This window comes from Mesoplodon densirostris, chromosome 16 (genome assembly GCF_025265405.1).
Source record: "Mesoplodon densirostris isolate mMesDen1 chromosome 16, mMesDen1 primary haplotype, whole genome shotgun sequence".
NCBI lineage: Eukaryota > Metazoa > Chordata > Mammalia > Artiodactyla > Ziphiidae > Mesoplodon > Mesoplodon densirostris.
Window position 1 is genome coordinate 35,452,509 of NC_082676.1, and position 17,231 is coordinate 35,469,739.

Sequence of the window (17,231 nt, forward strand, 5' to 3'; positions counted from 1 at the left end):
ACTGGCTTCAGACTCACCTCAGAACGGATTCCTGGAGAAGGCACCACATTCATGTATTGAACACCTGCCATGTAACATGTATGTAACATGTCCTGTGTGAGCTAGACATTCGTTGGATGAATGAAAGCTGCACGACCTTAAACATGACCTTTCTGTCCCTCAGCTTTCCTCTCTAAAAAATGGAAGTGATAATACTTCATCATAAAGCCACTGTGAGAATTACAGTACTTAGAACAAGACATAAAAATAGTCAGAGTAGGTGTTTAATAAGTGGTGGGTGGTATTACGAGGGCTGTAAATGTTGAGGTGCGGTGCACAGCTAACAGGCTCAGGGTAGCAGGGCTGTAGGGCATCGGGCAGGGCAGCCGGGGGCTGCTCCGGACTTCTGGGAAAGGCCACTCAAATTCCCAGCAATGGTGTCCAACTTTGCCAGAGCTGCGGGGGGTGGGGTTGGGGGCCAGAGTTTGCTGACTTTTCTAGTGAACTGGGAGCTTCCAGCAAACCATCCCTGCTGCTCCTCACCGGCTCCCAGCTTTGCTCACGCCCACCGCCTCCTGCTCACACCTAACGTCTCGGTGAGCAAGACCCAGTAGCACAGCCGTCCCTCCCCCGCTCCCAGGGCCTCTGCTGCCCCCTAGGCTCGGGCGCGGCTGCCAACCCGTGCACCTTCCCCCACCTCCAAGCCCTGTGAATTCTGACATCCCCGAATTTTACCGTCTGGAGAAATATCCCTGCTTTTCCTTGGGGAGCCACCTCTGCGCCCTCGCGTGGCCCGGCAAAAGGGCAGGCTAAGGTGGAGAAGGGACTTGAGGCTCCACGGTCTCCCCTCGTGTTGCCCCCGCCCCCCAACCTCGCACCAGATCGCCACGGTCTCCAGCCGCTGCTCCCGCGGCGCCAGGCAGACACCCTCCCGCGCTCTCCGACCGCGACCCAGCTGGCCCCCGGCCCAGGCCCTCTGCGCCCTGCGGCCCAGCCTCACCGCCGGGAACCCTGGGAGATGTAGTTTTCGGCCGCCCTCGGCAGGGGCGAGGCCCACAGAGCCTGATGCGTGTCCGCGTCCGCCAAGTGAGGGACCCTGACCCTCGTCATGGCCGGTCCCAAGAGCGCCAGGGAGGCAGGGCAGTGGACCAGCTGAGGAGGCGGAATTTCCAGCGAGGTCTCGTTCTCCGTAGGGCCCTGGACAAGTCCCGTAACATCAGCAACAGTCTGTCTTGTAGGATTTCCAGCGAGAGCCCGGGCTCAGCACCTGGTACCCAGCATGTCCTCAATGAACCGGTGCCTCTGAGACTATCGTTACTGGCCCGGCACAGTTGCCAAAGGCAATTCAGCCCCTAAAAGTGTGTGGGGGCCTGCCCGCCACCCGCACCCCGCCCCGTTACTCCCACACATATTTGGGCCGGCGCCCCAGGTGCCCCTCCCTACCCCCCCCCCCCCCCACCAAGTTCCCCTCAGTGCCTCGGACCATCCACAAACACACTCTACCTCTACTCAGAAATATCCGATATTTATTTCCCAACATTTTGATAATTTTTTACAAATTGAATAAAAGGAATGAAGGGGAGTACGTGGGACCCCAGGCCAGGCCTTGGGGTCCCGATGAGAGGTGATGGTATGAAAACTTCTCCTCACCCACAACTCCTGGCCTGCTGCCTTAACCTCTCCTATCAACCTTACTTAAGAGTGAGGTGGGGGCTTTCTGAGGATGTGGGGTTCCCCCCTAGAGGGGACTCTGGGAATCCTGTTTCAAGCCCTGAACTGGATCAGGTTGGGGACAGATGTGGGCCCGGATGTGGCGCCGTCGCAGCCTCTCCTGCCTGAGGGCCAGCTGCTGCAGTTGTTTCCGAATAGCCCACAGCACCAGGTACACTTCCCGCAGTACCTCAGTCCCTCTCGCCTCCAAAGGGGACTCGGTCTTCATTTGGGAGGTGACTGAGGTAGAACTCACAGGTGACTGTGAAAGAGAGAAGATGAGCACAGATGAACAGCTTGGTCTAGGGGGAAACCACTGGTGGAACCACCTGCAGATAAACGGCAAAGGCTTTTCTAATTCCACCTGCTCTGTCAAGCCTCAGCTTGGGCAACGCCTCCTCCAGGAAGCCTTCTCGGCCTGTCTCTACTCTTGTGTTCACCCTGTCATACCACATTTTATGCACTATTTGTTCGGCGGACTCATCTGTTTTCAATACCAGCATGCAAGCTCCTGGAAGACAGGGACCATGTCCGACCCACCTTTGAGTCCCCACTAGGGTTCCATGGAGAGTGCATTAAAATGAAGGCCAGAATGACACCCCCAACTCTGTCTCCAACCCAAAGCTCTCGTCTGTGACCTCCAGGCCTGTATATCCCACTGCCTCCTAGACATCTCCCTGCAGATGTCCCTCTGACACTTCAACTCATCCTGTCCCAATGCCCTAAAGTTGTTACTTTCTCCCCTAAGTCCTTCCAGTGAATGGCTCCAGCCTGTTTTCACGTCTGTCTCTCCCTCGCCCCTCACCATCATGCAATCAACCACGTGGGACAATTCTACCTCTTAAATATCACTCCAATCCATTAACTTATTCTACCTGATGCCTCTCTCCAGGCCCAGAATATTTTATTTTATTTTTGACCACACCGCGCGGCTTGTGGGATCTCAGTTCCCCAACCAGGGAGTGAACCTGGGCCTCGGCAGTGAGACCGCCAAGTCCTAACCACTGGACCACCAAGGAATTCCCCAGGTGAACTTTCAAAAATTATTATTAATGCAGTAATACCTAATTCAAAACAAAAATAAATTGACTTGGTAGTAATCTAGACACTTCCCTTTTTAAATTAAAATTTTGACTGAGATAATTATAGGTTCACATGCACTTGTGAGAAATAATACTTATACTCTTTACCTATTTTCCCCCTATAGTAAAATCTTTCAAAACTCTAGTAGTGTCATAGAATACTGACATCAATACAATCCACTGATCTGAATTTATTCATATTTCTCCAGTTTTACTTGTATTCGTGTGTGTGTGTGTGTGTGTGTTGAATTCTTCCCAATTTTACATGATATGTGCAGGTTCATGTATCCAACTACCATAGTCAAGATACAGAAGATTTCCATTATCGCAAGGATTCCTCATGTTGCCCTTTTATAACCAACCCACCTCCCCTGTCTCTCCCTCCATGCGCAGCCCCTGGCAACCACTAAACCACTAATTGGATCCCCACTTCTCTAATTTGGTTATTTCTGGAGTGGTATATAGTATAAATGGAATCATACAATATATAACCTTTTGGGATTGGTTGTTTTCACGCAGCAGAATTCCCTTGAGAGCCATCCAAGTTGTTGCATATATCAATAGTTTATTCCTTTTTATGGCTGAGTAGTATCATTCCATGATATATCACAATTTAACCACTCACCCATTGAAGGACATTTGGGTTGGTTTGGGCTCTTATGAATAAAGCTGCTATGAATACTCACGTACAGATTTTTGTGTGAACATAAAACTTCATTTATCTGGGATAAATGTCCAGGAGTACAATCCCTGGGCCATATGATAACTGCATGTTTAGTTTTAGAAGAACTGACCACACTGTTTTTCCAGAGTGGCCACACCATTTTACATTCCTACCAGCGTGAATGAGTCATGGGGGATAGGAGGGGGGTGCTGCTGGGGACAAGGGGGACAACATGCTGATCTTCCAGCTGCACATCTGCCAGCCAGACTGCAGGGCGGAGACCATGAGTGTGGAGACAGATTTGACGGCAGTCCGGGGCAGCTGCAACAGCGATCTCTGCCCGTGGCCCGCCTCCACTGCAGCCCCGTCCGCGGTGGTCTTGGCCAACACGCAGGGGTCAGCTACCTTGGAGGACACATCCATCTTGGAGACCTTAGCCTCCTTGGGGGACTCAACCAACTTGAAAGTCTCAGACACCTTGGAAGTCTTCTCCACCTTCAACTCATTTTTCTTGGAGTCAGTGCGTTCTACGATGGTTGACTTAGCTTTGTGTTTCCAGAAGAAAACCTAAGAACCGAGACAGGGAGAGAAGAGACAGAAGAGAGGGGCAGAGCAAGAGACAACAGTCAGAAGGGAAGGCCCAGCAGAGAAGGGGCCTCCTCCCCAGCTGTCCTGTCCCTCACCACCTCCCTCTCCGTCTTGTTTGGCCACAGGTGGCCAGGAGAGGAGGGAGGCCAGGTGAGGAAGTGCGGGTTTCTGTGACCTAGAGGTCATTGACCAGCACCTCCCACCCCAGCAGGGCAAGAGGAAGGGGCGATCTCTGAAACTCACCCAGCGACTAATCTTGCGCCAAGTCCATCGGAAGAACCTCATGACCACAGCCATTTCTTCCGATACACAAGCCCCAAGTAGGGGGCAGAACCAGCATTTAGTTCACTGGGGAGGAGGACAGGCTGCAGGCCAGTGGCCGCCACCTCAGGGGTCTCTGGGGAGCCTCTAGCATAGCAGTGAAGAAAGAAATAGAGAATCCAGGAGGAAAAATCCCCTCAGTGACTCATCTTAGGCCCTTCCTCCCCTCCCCGGGACCGGGAGAGGAGTCAAAGCAGATGAGAACCCAGAGGGAGGGAGAGTTCTAGCCCATTGTGAGAGCCTGCCTGGCCCTGACCCCAACACCTGAGACCCTTCCAGGATCCCCGGAGCCAATCCCTGCGCCCTTGGCCCTCCTTCCCCCGAATCCAAGGAAGGAAAACTAACATTTATTGAGTGCCTGGTACTCCTTGGGCATTTCCCATGTTTGATGTCATGTAACCCTCCCAGCTGCCCTTCAGGTAGGTATTATTGTCAGTACCATTTTACCCAGGAGGAAGCTGCGATTCAGAAAAACCAAAGAACCTGCCCAAGTCATAAATCTATGGAGCCCACAGGGCAGGGAGTCCAAACCAGGTCTGCCTCCAGGATCCCACTCTCAGCAGGTCCCCCCTAGTGGGGCCGGGGGTCTCCTGAAGTGGAGGCTGCTGCTTTCCCTGCTTCCCCACTAGATGGGGTCCATCTCCCTACCTGCCTCTTCCGCTTGGGCTGGAGCCGAGGCTGTCAGGGAGGGGCCTGCTCACCCACAGGGCCCCATCCTCAGCCAGCTGGGGGTGGAGGCCACGGAGGCCGGCCAGGCCTGGCGAGGGCACTGTGTGCCCGGGGAGCCTGGCCCACACCCAGAGTTGAGACAAGGGGCCCATTCAGGGCCCCCCGCCCCACCCCCAAGCAGCCACCCGGATCCAGCCCGCAGAGGGGACACGCTGGGAAGCTGGGGGTGGATCCTGCACAATCACCAAAGCCTCCATTGTTCTCCTGTCCCCCACCAGCACGTGGGCCGACGCCCCCCATCCCCCCCCACCCCCCCACCTTGCCTCGCCTCCCTCTTCCCAGGACCCAGGCCGCTGGCTCCCTTTTCCTTCCGCATCTCCACTCTGAGCCACATTAAACCTCCGCAGTCTGGACAAGATCTCCAGGGGAGCCCACAGCCTCAAGTTTTTCTCCCACAGGTGGAAACTGTTGGTGCAGGTCCCACATCTGGACACAAGCAACGAGATGCCAACCTCCAGATTCAAGTTTCTTCGGATTTTTTAATTATAATTATTATTTTAATAACAACCTGAATCCCAGAACTTCCAGATACTTTCTGTACTCCCTCCCCTGGGCAGAGGAGAAGGGGGCACTCCAGGGAACAAGGTGGGGATGTCTTCCAGGCAGCCTCCAACACCTCCAAGCCATCTATTGCCGGGGGGTGTCCCAGAACACTGACCCCTAGGGAGGGAGGAGGGGGGCTCCATCTAACACCCTGTCCTGATGCCCTCCCTCCTCCATCAATGTCTAGGGATGCCCCAGCCCAGTCCCTGGGCACTATGGGGAGACCAAGGAAGGGCGGGGAACAGGCCACTTCTGAGCCTTCAACTCCCATCCCCGGGGATCAGGGGGCATTAAAGCTGCATAGGAAGAGGGGGCAGGCAGCTGGCTCAAGGCCTAGCAGCTGTGGCGGCCCCCAAAGGCACATTGTGAAGGAAGGGAGGCTCAGACTGAGGGCCCATTGGGCGCTGGGGGCCCCAGCCGTGGGACCCCCGAGGAAGGCAACTGGGCCAGCTGCTCGGGGCTGGCCAAGGCACGCAGCAGTCCATTCTCCTGCTCCAGCGCGGCGTTCCGCTCGGCCAGGTCCCGAATCTGCTCCTTCAGCACCTCCACCTCCTCCCGGACCGCAAACATGAGGTGGGACTTCACCAAGTCCTGAGGGTCCAGGGACAGGCAAAGCGTCAGGGGTCCCAGGCCACCCCAACCTCATCCCCTGCCCAGTGCCTTGAGGAGCCAGGTGTGGGAGAACCTCCTGACCCCAGATGATGGGGGATCACTGGGGAAGAAGTCAAACAGGGAAGGCGCAGGGGGTGGGGTATCGGGATGGGCAAGGATGCCGGACAGAGGCAAAGTCAGGGCTCAAAGACAGAGACAGGGGCCAGGAGCAGGCTAGGAAGCAAGGTATGTCAAGGGTTCAGGAGGGGGCGAAGGACCCCAGGGAACCCAGCTGGGAGCAGGTCAAGGAGCGGAAGTCAGTATTCCCTAATAAAGAGGAGAGCAGGGATGGAGCACTGGGGCGGCCAACAGAGGCAGGGGCCTGGGCATCAGCACATGAGCCGGGACCTGCTGGGACCAAGATGGCTTCTCTTACCATGGCTTGTTCGATCTTGTTGTCAATGCCAACCAGGCTTCCGGAGCCACTGGAGAGACACAGGGAGACGAGCGGTAAGGAGGAGGAACAGGTGCCAAGCCAGGTGTCTGGACACCCCAGCCTGCTGCCTTCCAGGTGCTTCTCAGAGCAGGCTCTGGCCTCCTCCACAAGCCTCATTTGCTGTAGCCTCCCACCCACACCCCTGCCTGTACCTGTGACAGTAGAGAATCAGGGAGAGGAGGGTTTTGTCCATCCCCCGGCGGGGTGAGGGCCGCTGCCCGGGCCCCCCCAAGCCCCGGTGGGGCGGGGGTCCAGATGCCCCTCGGATGGGGGATGCTCCCCGAGGGGAACAAGGAGAGGAGACACAGCCCCTCTTCCGGGGAGGCCCCGGAGCCATCCCCACCACTCGGGTCTCATACGAGGACACCAGGGACTTGACTGAGACCCCTGGCTGGGCCATCCCCAAGGGGAAAGGATCCCTGGGCCTCCCCAGAGGGAGAGAGCTGTATCATAAGGACTGCCTGGGGGGCTCAAAGCCCCCCGGGCAGAGCAGAGTCTGGCTGGTGCCAGGCAGGCAGAAAGGAGACAGTGCCTGGGGGGTGCTGGCCTGAAAGCTATATACCACTCCCCAGGGCAAAGCCTGCCTGCTATTGGCTCCTCAGGGACACGGGGACCCCCTCCCGCCGGCTCCATGGTGGGCGGGAATTCCCAGACACGGTCAGTGCCAGTGTCCCCTTCTCACCCTGGCACCAATCCCAGAGCGGAGGGGAGGGGGGCCGGCCGAGGACAGTCAGCTGGGGGGCCGAGTCAGGGGAGTCAAGGGAGGGGCTGCAGGGCCAGAGGCCTGGGGCGGGGAAGAGTGTGAAGGGTGAGAGACGGCCTGGCCCTGGGAGGCCTCTTCCCACCTCTGACCCCATCCTGCCCCCTCTGGGCGAACACTGGCCTCCCTGAAGGCCTCAGCTGCTCTCAGCCGCGAGGTAAGAAAGGGAGTGAAGGCGATGGGTGGGGTGTGTTTCTGATATGCTTGTGGTCTTCCTTGGATTATGAGCACCTCCCTGAAACACAAAGCCCACATCAGGGATGACCCCTGGGGCCTAGCCAGAGAGTTCCCCTCCTCCCACAGTGAGGGTGAGGAGGAATGGGAAAGTTACCATGGCAACAGAAACAGAGCCTGAAAGACGAGTACAACCTATGGACCTGGGACCCGAGTCTGGTGTTTGGGATCTTGGAGGGAGCGAGGGCATAAGGAGAGGTGAGAGGGTGAGGCTGGAGGTGGGACACTGGGAATAGGGGCAGGCGCTCTGAAGAGTCCTGGGAACGGAAGACTGGGAGGGGAGAGCAGGTCTGGCTGCAGTTTATTAAGTGGCCACCAGAGGTCGACTCAGGCCTGGCTCAAGAGTCCCCAGGCCCAGGCTTTGGGTCCCAGAACCTGCACCGTCCTTTGCACCCGGTCCTCTCCTCCAAAGCTCCCTCTCCCCACCACTCAGGTCCCAGGTTCCTGCCTCACCCTGCAGCTCACCACCCACACCTGTCCAGCTTCTGCCTCAGCTGCCTCGGCCCCGGGGACAGTCCTCCACCTATGCCTCCCAGTACCGCTGGATCACCAGTCCTGACCTCCAACCCCCAGTTTCGCCCCTCTCAGGGAAGGTGGCCCCAACATGCTGCCTCCCTCACCCTTGTGCTCCCTTGTCCAGCCCTCTATCCTGGTTGTCAGTTCCAACTTGCTTTCCTGTGGGGGGGAATTAGCGCTCAATCCAAGGTGACCCTTGGATGAGGCCCTGCAGCCAGGAAGGGAGCACGAGGGCACTGGGAATTTTCCATTTCCCATCCAAGCTCTGGGTGCAGAAGGCGCTGACAGGTGGAGTAACCAAGAGGGTGACCAGGCCTGAGAGAGCAGGACAGGATGGGGTGGGGGAAGGATACCTGGGACTCCTGGGGTTGGGGGGAGGAATCAAGTTTGAGAGCAGAGGGAGGGCAGCCAGCTGGAGCGTCAAAGCAGTTTTCAAGCTATTTCAAACCGAGACACCTGGGTGGAGACTGGGCCACCACAGAACTCTCCCCCCAGCCACCGGTACACACAGACACACAGAGACCAAAGAGGGGCAGATTCACAGGAATAGGAACACTGGCCTTGCTTGGCGAAAACTCAGTAAAGATGCCAAGTAAGTTGTTCCTTCTTGCCAGAAATAAAGGAATAATACAACAATAAACATTTGTTGGCTGATAGATCATTATCTCCTGTTTGACTAGCACTGGAGAGTTTTTGACGGCACTTTCCACTGGCACATTCTAACATTAACACTTCAAGGGACCAGGACTCTGGCAACCCAAGCCCTCCCTTTGAGAACCCCTGCGAGAAGGACTGCCTGGCACTGTGCTGGAATCCCTGAGCAGGGTCAGGAGTGGGAAGCTTGGGGCTGACTGGATGGGATCAGCGTTCACCACAAGCCCCCAAAGCAGCTCTGTATGAGTCAGAATAAAATTTTCAAGACTTATCGCCATCTTCTCGAAAACTGTCATGACTTCAAGTGTCAACAGTGACTTTAAATGTGAGTGGCACCCCCTGGAGTTGTGCAGAGCACGACATGCACACCTGGGGACTCTGGCCCTGCAGGACTCTTAGGTCCTGGGGCAAGGACAGCTGTAGAGGCTGGTCTTCCTTTTTGAAGGTCAGATGAAACAGCCTCAAAATGAGGATCAGATGAAGAAACAGGACATCTGGGAGAGGTGGAGAGGTTCTGATGCTGGGGGACAGGGCCAGCCCTACTCCCTCACCGTGTTTTGATGAGCCCCCAGGAGCCTGGCTGCCTCGTCTACACTCCCTCCTGGATCTGTGTGTGGGCGGGGGGGGGGGGTGGCTCTTTGCCCAGACTGGGAGAGCTGTCCCTGCCTCTGTCCTGGAGAGAAAGGGCATCGCAGAGATGTTTGCTTCCTCCTCTTCTCTTGGGACACAGGCATTCCAGTAGGAGAGGGGAGAGAAAGTGGCTTTGGGGTCCGACCCAGGCTCCAACAGCAGTCCTGCCACTTACTAGCTGGTGACAGTGGGCAAGTTTCTAAAAACCTTCCACCTCTCTGTTTCTTCATCTGGAAAGTGAGGATCATGGGGTTGCTCTTAGAATTATGTGAGATAAGAGGTAGCATCTGACCCCAAGGAAGCACTGGATAAACATACCTTTTCTTTCCTGAGTTCCTGGAATTCATTCCCTGTAATGCCTGGATCCCCCATGCTGGCCATCTACCCACCTATGCAACCATCCCCTCATGCATCCATCCATCCACTTATTCAAGTACCTCCCAACTGCCAGGCCCTGCTGGGGGCATGAATTCACCATGTACCCTCTGTTCTCCCATCCCCAGATTTAGGATTGGTCAGGCATCCCCAACTCCCCATCTGGGATCCAGGCACTTAATACCCCAGCCCACTTTCCCTCTCAAAACGTAGGTCCCATGCCACTCAGACCCTGTTCTGCCAGCTCCCGGCACACCAGAGAGGTGAGGTGGGGGCTACACGCCCCATTCCAGGGGGCCAAGGAGGTGGCCCAGCCCAAACACGCTGGCCCAGCAGGGTGGAGCACGAGGGGTTGGGCCTGAGCCCCAGAGGCTTGGAGCTCAGCAGAGTAAAGTGGAGGCTGGGAGGTGGACCGGTCAGACTGGGGTGTTTGAGGGGGTGGGACAGAGGGAGGAGGAGAGGGAGGGGACAAGCCGAAAAAATACAGTTCAGGAGGCTTCTAGAGGCAGAACTCTGTAAGAGAAAGCTGGAAGCTGGCCTCTCAAATCAACAGGGGTGGGGGAGGGACAGGGAGCCTCCGTGCCAGGGAACCTCCCAAGTGGGAGGGGAGCGGGTGGGAAGCGCTGAGAATAGCAGCGATGGGGGCAGATGACTCTCCCGGGCCTGGCCGACCTCACACCTCACACATTCCTTAGAGCAGGGAGCTCAGATGAGGCCCTGCCCAGCCCTGCTCTGTCCCTCATTCTCCAAGTGCCTCCACCAGGCCCCTCGCCCTCCATCCCACCGGCCCCTATACCCCCTTCTCTTTCCTCTCTGGCCCCCCCCAAGGCCTCGGTGCCTGACTGGAGAAAGGGGGGTAGGGGGGTGGGGTCGCCACGTGACTGGAAGGCAGGAAGGAGAGACTCCGCTGAAATAAGTCCCCAACTTCCCACTAAGCCCCGCCCCCTAGTGCCTTCCAAACAGGAAGTCCCTCCCCCCAGGCTTCAACCGGAAGTCCCACTCCTCCCTCCAAAATAAAAGTGGCGACTCCCCGGCCCCTCTCCTGGGTTCCTATCAGTCCACAGCTAGAAGGGAGCAGCTTGGCCATCTGACTCGCGATTTTGTTCCTCCCCTTTCAGCTTGCTGACTTTGCTACGTTGAAACCTGGCCCACAAAACAGGAAGTTCTGCCCACCGTGCCATGAACGGGACATTCTCCCCTGAAGGGCGAACCCCAGGAGATCCTGCTCTCCTGTGCCTTCCCTGTGACCGACAGCCAGCCTCTCCACGGCTTTGGCTTGGCCTTGGCCTCCGGGGAGTGCTCAGCCCCCATGGTGATCCTAGCACAGAGAACCGAACCTTGGGAACATGCTTTCTTGGTACCAGAGGTCCCAGGATCCTAAAGTAGTCTGCGTGGACTCTGCAGGAGTACCATTCCCCTCGGTAGGGAGAGGGAGAACTGGGAGGAGACCGACTCCCTATTCTGGTCTCCTGAACATTTGCCAGTAAATTCTTAGGGTTGGCCAGATGATCGCTAAATCTGCAAGAGCTCTGGAATTTGACAACAATGACTCCCTTCAAACTCTAAAAAAGTCTACCATTTGACAGTCCTAAGCCAGGGAGTCCCACCCAGCTCTCTCCACAGAGAGGGAGTAGGTCTCAAATCAGCTTTGCCCAGTGTGTTATGCCCAGGCTAGGCTTCTCAGTTTAAGAGGTCCTCCCCAAGTTCAAGTAGGGGGAAGGACACCTACCAGGCAGTTTCACTCAGCTTTCCCAGGTGCTGGGTGGGGAACCGGAGCCCACCTACCTATCGTCATCACTGTCCAGGTGGCCACTGATGGCCAGCATGGAGCGGGCGAAGCTGAGGCTCTGGGCAGCCGCTGTTCCAAAGGGGTCTGGAGACTTGTGAACCAGACTGGCATCGGGGAAGAAGTAGAGGGCTGGGGAGCTGGGGCGAGAGTCGAGTGGGGGCACCTGGAGACAGACAGGTGGGAACTGTCACATTGAGTGAGAGAAAGGATCCAGCCACCTTACAACTTGCCTACTAGTCTTCCTCCCTCCCCAGCTCTCCCCACACACCCCGTCTTCTGAAGACAAGGGACCCAGGTGTCCTGCCCCCGCAGCCCCTCTTTCCCCCGGCTCTGCCGAAGGAGGTACTAGAGACAAGGGAAACAGCACCCATCCTGAGGACTGGGTGAGTGGCTTCCAAAAAGTGGCTCATGGGGTATCGGAGAGGGGCTGTGGTCTGCACTCCAGTACCCTTCCACCACCTGAACTAGGACCCCTAATCAGAGGCCAGTCAGAGACTGTGCCTTCTGTTACCTGACTTCTTAAGGCGACTCAAATGTCACTTCCTCAGAGAGGTATTTCTCCATCCTGTGACTCGTGAATTCCACTGAACTGTTCTACTTTTTTTTTATAGTCCCTAAAATTATCTGAAATTAAAGTATTTTTGCCTCCTTGCTGCTGAGGTAAGCTCCAGAGGGCAGAACTTGTAGTTTGTTCAATAGCCATTTGTAGAATGAATGAATCCTCAGAAACTGGTCCTCCACCTCCTCCCCCCTCCCCCCTTCTCTACCCATTCTAGCCTCTCCTCTCAAACTTCTAGGGACTCAGATGAAGTTCTGCTCCTGAGCTTGGCTCTTGGGGGTTGGGGACCGGGGAGCGGTTACGGAGATGGAGAGAGGCGGAGCCTGGGCGTGGACCCACACAGCCCAACAGGCGCTGGGGGTGGCTGCAAAAGGGCGGGGGCCACAGGAACAAGACGCCTCTGTGAGGCCCCAGGAGGCCCCAGCTTCTCGGAAAAAGCCAAGAACAGAGAGTCCAGGGTGGTTGGCGGGACAGAACAGAGGAAGGGGGCCCAGGTGGTGCCCCCGGCCCTCCTCCAGGCCCCTGTTAGAGGCAACCCGGGGAGAAGAGGCATGGGGGAGTGTAGGAGGAAGACAAACTTTGGGACAGGGAAACAGCAGCACAGAGGCAGGGGCACAGTAAGGAATCAGGACGTGGGGGAAGGAAAGGGAACTGGGGGCACAGAGGGGAGAGGGGCAGGGTCTGTGGGCCCAAGGGAAGCTCAGGCAGGGCTTAAGGATAGAGAGAGCTGAGGCTGGGGGCAAAGGGAGCTTGCTTTGGAAGAGTGTGTGGACAGGGACCAGTAAAGGAAACGCATCTTCTCCCCTGGGGTAGGAACTGAATGAAAGAACTCAAGAAAAGTGGGGGGTGGCATGAGAGACGTGAGTTTGAGGACAGGAGGGGGTGGGGGGAGCCGGTCCTGACCGGTCCTGACAAGGCCCAGACACACAGTCTCAGGTTATTTTTATACTGTGGTTTGTGCCCAAGGCCAGGAAGGGGAAAAGTTCTCATCCTCACACTACCTGCGTTTCCTCCTGCATCCAACGTGTTATTTTCTCCTTCAGGACAGACACATCCAACATCCCTTGCTGCCCACCCCCCACCCCAAGGACCCAGGCATCCTGCCCCCGAGCCTGGACTTGTTGCTCTTTTGGAGGCAGGAAGCAGAATGAGCAAAGGATTTAACTCTTTCTCGGCTGCTCCCCACCTCTCTCCCAATGCATGGTGGCCACCCCCAGTGATTGATCCTAGAGAGACCCAGACGCAGGGAACTGAGACTGACAACTGGGGGTAGAAAGGACGAACCAGCCAACGTCCCGTCCTTGTAATGGGTTCCCTCACCCCACCCAATTCTTCAATGTCTTGGAGAAGTTTGTCTTGGGACAAAGCTGGAGGTGGGGCTGGGAGGGTGGTGAGTGGAAAGAAGACCCCCACACACACCCAACTGGAGATGGGACTGCAAAGGAGAGATTTACAGTGGAATACCTACTTTTTGCCCTTCCCTCCCAACCCCAGCAGGCCCAACTTCCCCAGCCCTGCCTGGGGCCTCCACCCTCAGTGCGTGAAGAAGCGAGACCAAGACAGAAGGTGAAGGCCAAAGTGAGGAGGTCACATCTCCATGATGGAGAGACAGGACTGGGCTACCTGGAGATGGAGACTCGGGCCAAAGGCAACAAATGAAAGACCAAAGAGAAAGAAAGTGCAGAACGTGGGGAAGAGGGAGCCTAAGAGAGAAAACAAGGGCCATGTGAGGAGCAGGAATGGACTTCCAAGTGAGAGGGCAGGAAGAAAAAAGACGGGGCTGTCTGATGTGATGGACAGGTGACAATGGAGCGGGGAGAGGTCAGTATGGAAGTGGAGGCCAAGGTCGAAATGGGCAAGCACCACCCCTCAGGTGTCTCCCCCAACCCTGAACCCAGCTCTTACCTGCCCCATCTCCTCTGGAGCAACCAACTCCATCCTCAGCCGCAGAGCTCCATCCTTCGCACGCGAAAGTGGAGGGGTCCCTGCTGTTGAGCCCCCTGCCTCCACTTCTACCCTCAAAGAGGGCAGGGGCGTGGCAGCCCGGGAAGTGCCCGCGCTATCCCCCGTCCCGGCCTCTGGGGGGCGCTGCTGGGGCGGGGAGGCTGACAGGGGGGTTGTCTCCAACTTGGCCTTGCCGGGCACTGCCAGCTGGCCCAGACCCGCAGTGAAGGAGCGGGCCTGAGGTCCAGGGGAGGTGGGGGGTGGGCGGAGCCAGGAGGTGGGGCCCTGAGACAGGCCTGGCTGTGGGGTAGGGGTGGCCAGGCCTAAGCTGGCCAGCTCCAACCTGGAATCCAAAGACCTGCCCCCGTTGCCCCCTGAGGCCCCTCGAATCCCTTCCAGGAGCCGGCCAAAGCTAGGGGGCTCCAGGTCTCTCTCGTAAACATCCACACATGTCCAACGGCCTCGGCGATAAGGCTCTCCCAGGCCTTGGGGCAGCTTCACCACCCGGAAACGGGAGGCGGGGGCCCCAGGCGGTGGGGAGCCATTCCGGGGGGTACCCTTGCCCCCTGGCTCTGGGTTGGGCTCCTCACTGGGCAGGCGGGGCGGGGGCCCAGTGGGGACCGGCAGGGCAGGGTTATCTGGACCCCCTGGGCTCCCCGGACCCTCGTAGTCCGTGGTGACGCTGGTGATTTGGAAACTACTCTTCTTCTTACCCCCACTCATGGTCCCTGGGGCTCAGGACTGGGCCAAGGTGGGCAGGGGGGCGGTGGTGGCTTTTCGAGGAGCTCAGGCACCCCAGGAACAGGGGGGCCACATGGTGAGGACACCAGGGCCCCTGGGGATGTCTGGGTCCGACATGGCAGAAGGGCCTTACGGGAACTGTGGGTGCCTGGTTAGTGAAGGGAGAACAGGGTAGGGGAGGCGGCGGGAGCTGGGGGGGCAGGGGCAGGTTTTTCCTGCTGCTGTCGCTGTCACCGCCGAACTCCAGAGCTGAGTTTGCAAACTGGAGAGAGAGAGAGGGAGAGAGACAGAGAGAGAATGTGTGAGAAAGCAGTGGGCAGGCCACCTCCGGGGCTTCCTCTCTGGGGAGCGGAATGGGGGGAGGAAGGGGAAACCGCCAGAGACAAAGAGACAGAAATGACAGAGACCAGAGCAGAGGGGACAGATCCGGGCGGGCGCAGAGAGCAGGAAGGGGCGGCCCAGACCCAAAGTTGGGCATTTCTCGCTGGGATTCAAACTCACGGGACCCAAGTCGTCCCAAGAGCAAGGGCTCCAAGGCCTGGGTGAACAGGAGTGAAGCCGCTCCTCAGCCCGGCCAGGCCAACGGGAGGCCTGTGCTGGGCCACCGAGGTCCCCCGCACCCCAGCTCCCCCATCCCTGAGGCAGGCCCTGCCCCGCCGCCCCGCCGCCCCGCCGCCCCGCCGCCCCGCCCAACCCAGAGCCCTACCTCTCGGCCGCGGCCACCGAGCTGGGCCGGGGGTCCCGGCCGCCTAAGACGTTGGGTTGTCCCTTCCCCGGCGCCTCCTGGCCCCAGCAGCTCGGGGGCGCAGGCGGCAGTCAGAGGCTGGACGGTCCTCTTCGGGGGCCGCACCTCGCCCCGCAAGGCATCTCCGTGGAAAGTTTGCTGTCCAGAAAAGAAGGAACCCCCGCCTCCTTGGCGGAGCTCAGGCGCGGCCTCCGAAGCCCCAAGGGTCTGCGGACTGATGCGGGAGGGGGCGGCTTAGCCCCCAATCCTGCAGGTGGAGCCGCCTCGGTGGTCGTCGCGGCGAGTGGCTCTCCCAAGTCTCCTCCCGCGTGGCACCGCTGGGTCTCTCTCCGCTCCTCTCGGTCTTTCTCTTTCGGGGCTGTTGACAACCCCCACGCCAGGAAGTCCTGCCTCCTCGGGCCTGCTGACTGTTCCTCTCCTCCTCCTCCTCCTCTTTCCCCTCTTCCTCCCCTTCCTCCGCCCTTTCTCGCTCCTGGGGCTCCCAGCCAGCTGGCCCGGGGCCAGGTCTGCCCCGGCCACTGCTGGTGCAGTTGCCGCTGCCGCTGCTGTTCCAGGGGCCCGGGACAGGCTGCCTTAACCCCACACCTGCTGGGCCCTAGCCCAGCTCTTCCTCGGAGGGAGGGGCCGCGGAGGGCGGAGAGAAAGGGGAGGAGTTTGCGGGGAGGCCCGGGATTCCCTTACTTGTAGGAGCTTGCTGCCATTGGCCTACAGACGCACGGAAGAGTAGGGAGGAACTTACCAGGATCCCGCTGGGTGCCTGCCACTCCATAAGCGCCCAGTAAATTGTTCTGGTGCTGCTGCAGCTGTTATTATCATATCGTCGTCGCTGGTTTTCACAGCAACCGTACGAGGAAGATACTGTTTTTCTCCCCGGTCCTTATTTTTTCAAGTGGATCCTTATGACAATTTTCAAACATGCCCCAAACTAGAGAGAATGGTAAAATGAACCCCTAGGGACCCAGCATGGAGTTTCAACAATTGTCAACTCACAATTGAAACTCAGTCTTGTTTCATCTATACCCCCAATATCTTTTGTTGTAGTGTGCTGGAGTATTTGAATCAAACCCCAAACATCATACTATTCCTCTTGTTAGATGTGGAAATTGAGACCCAGGACGTTCAGAAAGGCTATCAGTGGTAGAGCAGGGACATTTCTCACACTCAGGTGTGTCCTTGTCTGGCTCCCTAGATCAGGATAGAGAAATGACAGAGACACACTCAGGAAGGTGCTGACTTGCATTTTCTCTCCAACTGCGGGTCACACACAGGCACACGTACAGATGTGCCCGCCGGAGGAGGAACCTGGCTGGCCACAAGCCTGGACCCTTCCCCACACACCCACCTCTCACCCTTCCCACCTCTCCATCCCATCCCCTGCTCACTGTGGATAATCCACACACACTCAAAGGGCCTACTATGTGCTTGGCATGAAAGAATAAACCTCCAACTGCCATTTTCTCTTTTTTGCGCCCCCCAACATTCTGAAAAGAATTATTTTAGCAAAAGCAGCGTCTAACGACCGCATCTGCCTTCACTCCCAGGTTCAGAAGGAAATGGATTCTAATTAATTTGGGTCATATG

At 57.6% G+C, this 17,231-nt stretch overlaps 2 protein-coding genes across 2 annotated transcripts; both read right to left on the reverse strand.

Moving 5' to 3' along the window:
- Positions 1–1,505: 1,505 nt before the first annotated feature.
- SPACDR (sperm acrosome developmental regulator) lies at positions 1,506–5,272 on the reverse strand. Its single transcript, XM_060120123.1, has 3 exons — positions 4,267–5,272; positions 3,665–4,002; positions 1,506–1,940 (listed from the first exon to the last, which is right to left on the reverse strand). The coding sequence occupies exons 1-3, from the start codon at positions 4,318–4,320 to the stop codon at positions 1,718–1,720; spliced, it is 615 nt and encodes a 204-aa protein (XP_059976106.1). The 5' UTR covers positions 4,321–5,272; the 3' UTR covers positions 1,506–1,717.
- Positions 5,273–5,532: 260 nt separating this feature from the next.
- Positions 5,533–15,700, reverse strand: TSC22D4 (TSC22 domain family member 4). The gene is made up of 5 exons (XM_060120121.1): positions 15,612–15,700; positions 14,126–15,167; positions 11,658–11,824; positions 6,644–6,692; positions 5,533–6,207 (listed from the first exon to the last, which is right to left on the reverse strand). The coding sequence occupies exons 2-5, from the start codon at positions 14,885–14,887 to the stop codon at positions 5,998–6,000; spliced, it is 1,188 nt and encodes a 395-aa protein (XP_059976104.1). The 5' UTR covers positions 14,888–15,167; positions 15,612–15,700; the 3' UTR covers positions 5,533–5,997.
- Positions 15,701–17,231: the final 1,531 nt, after the last annotated feature.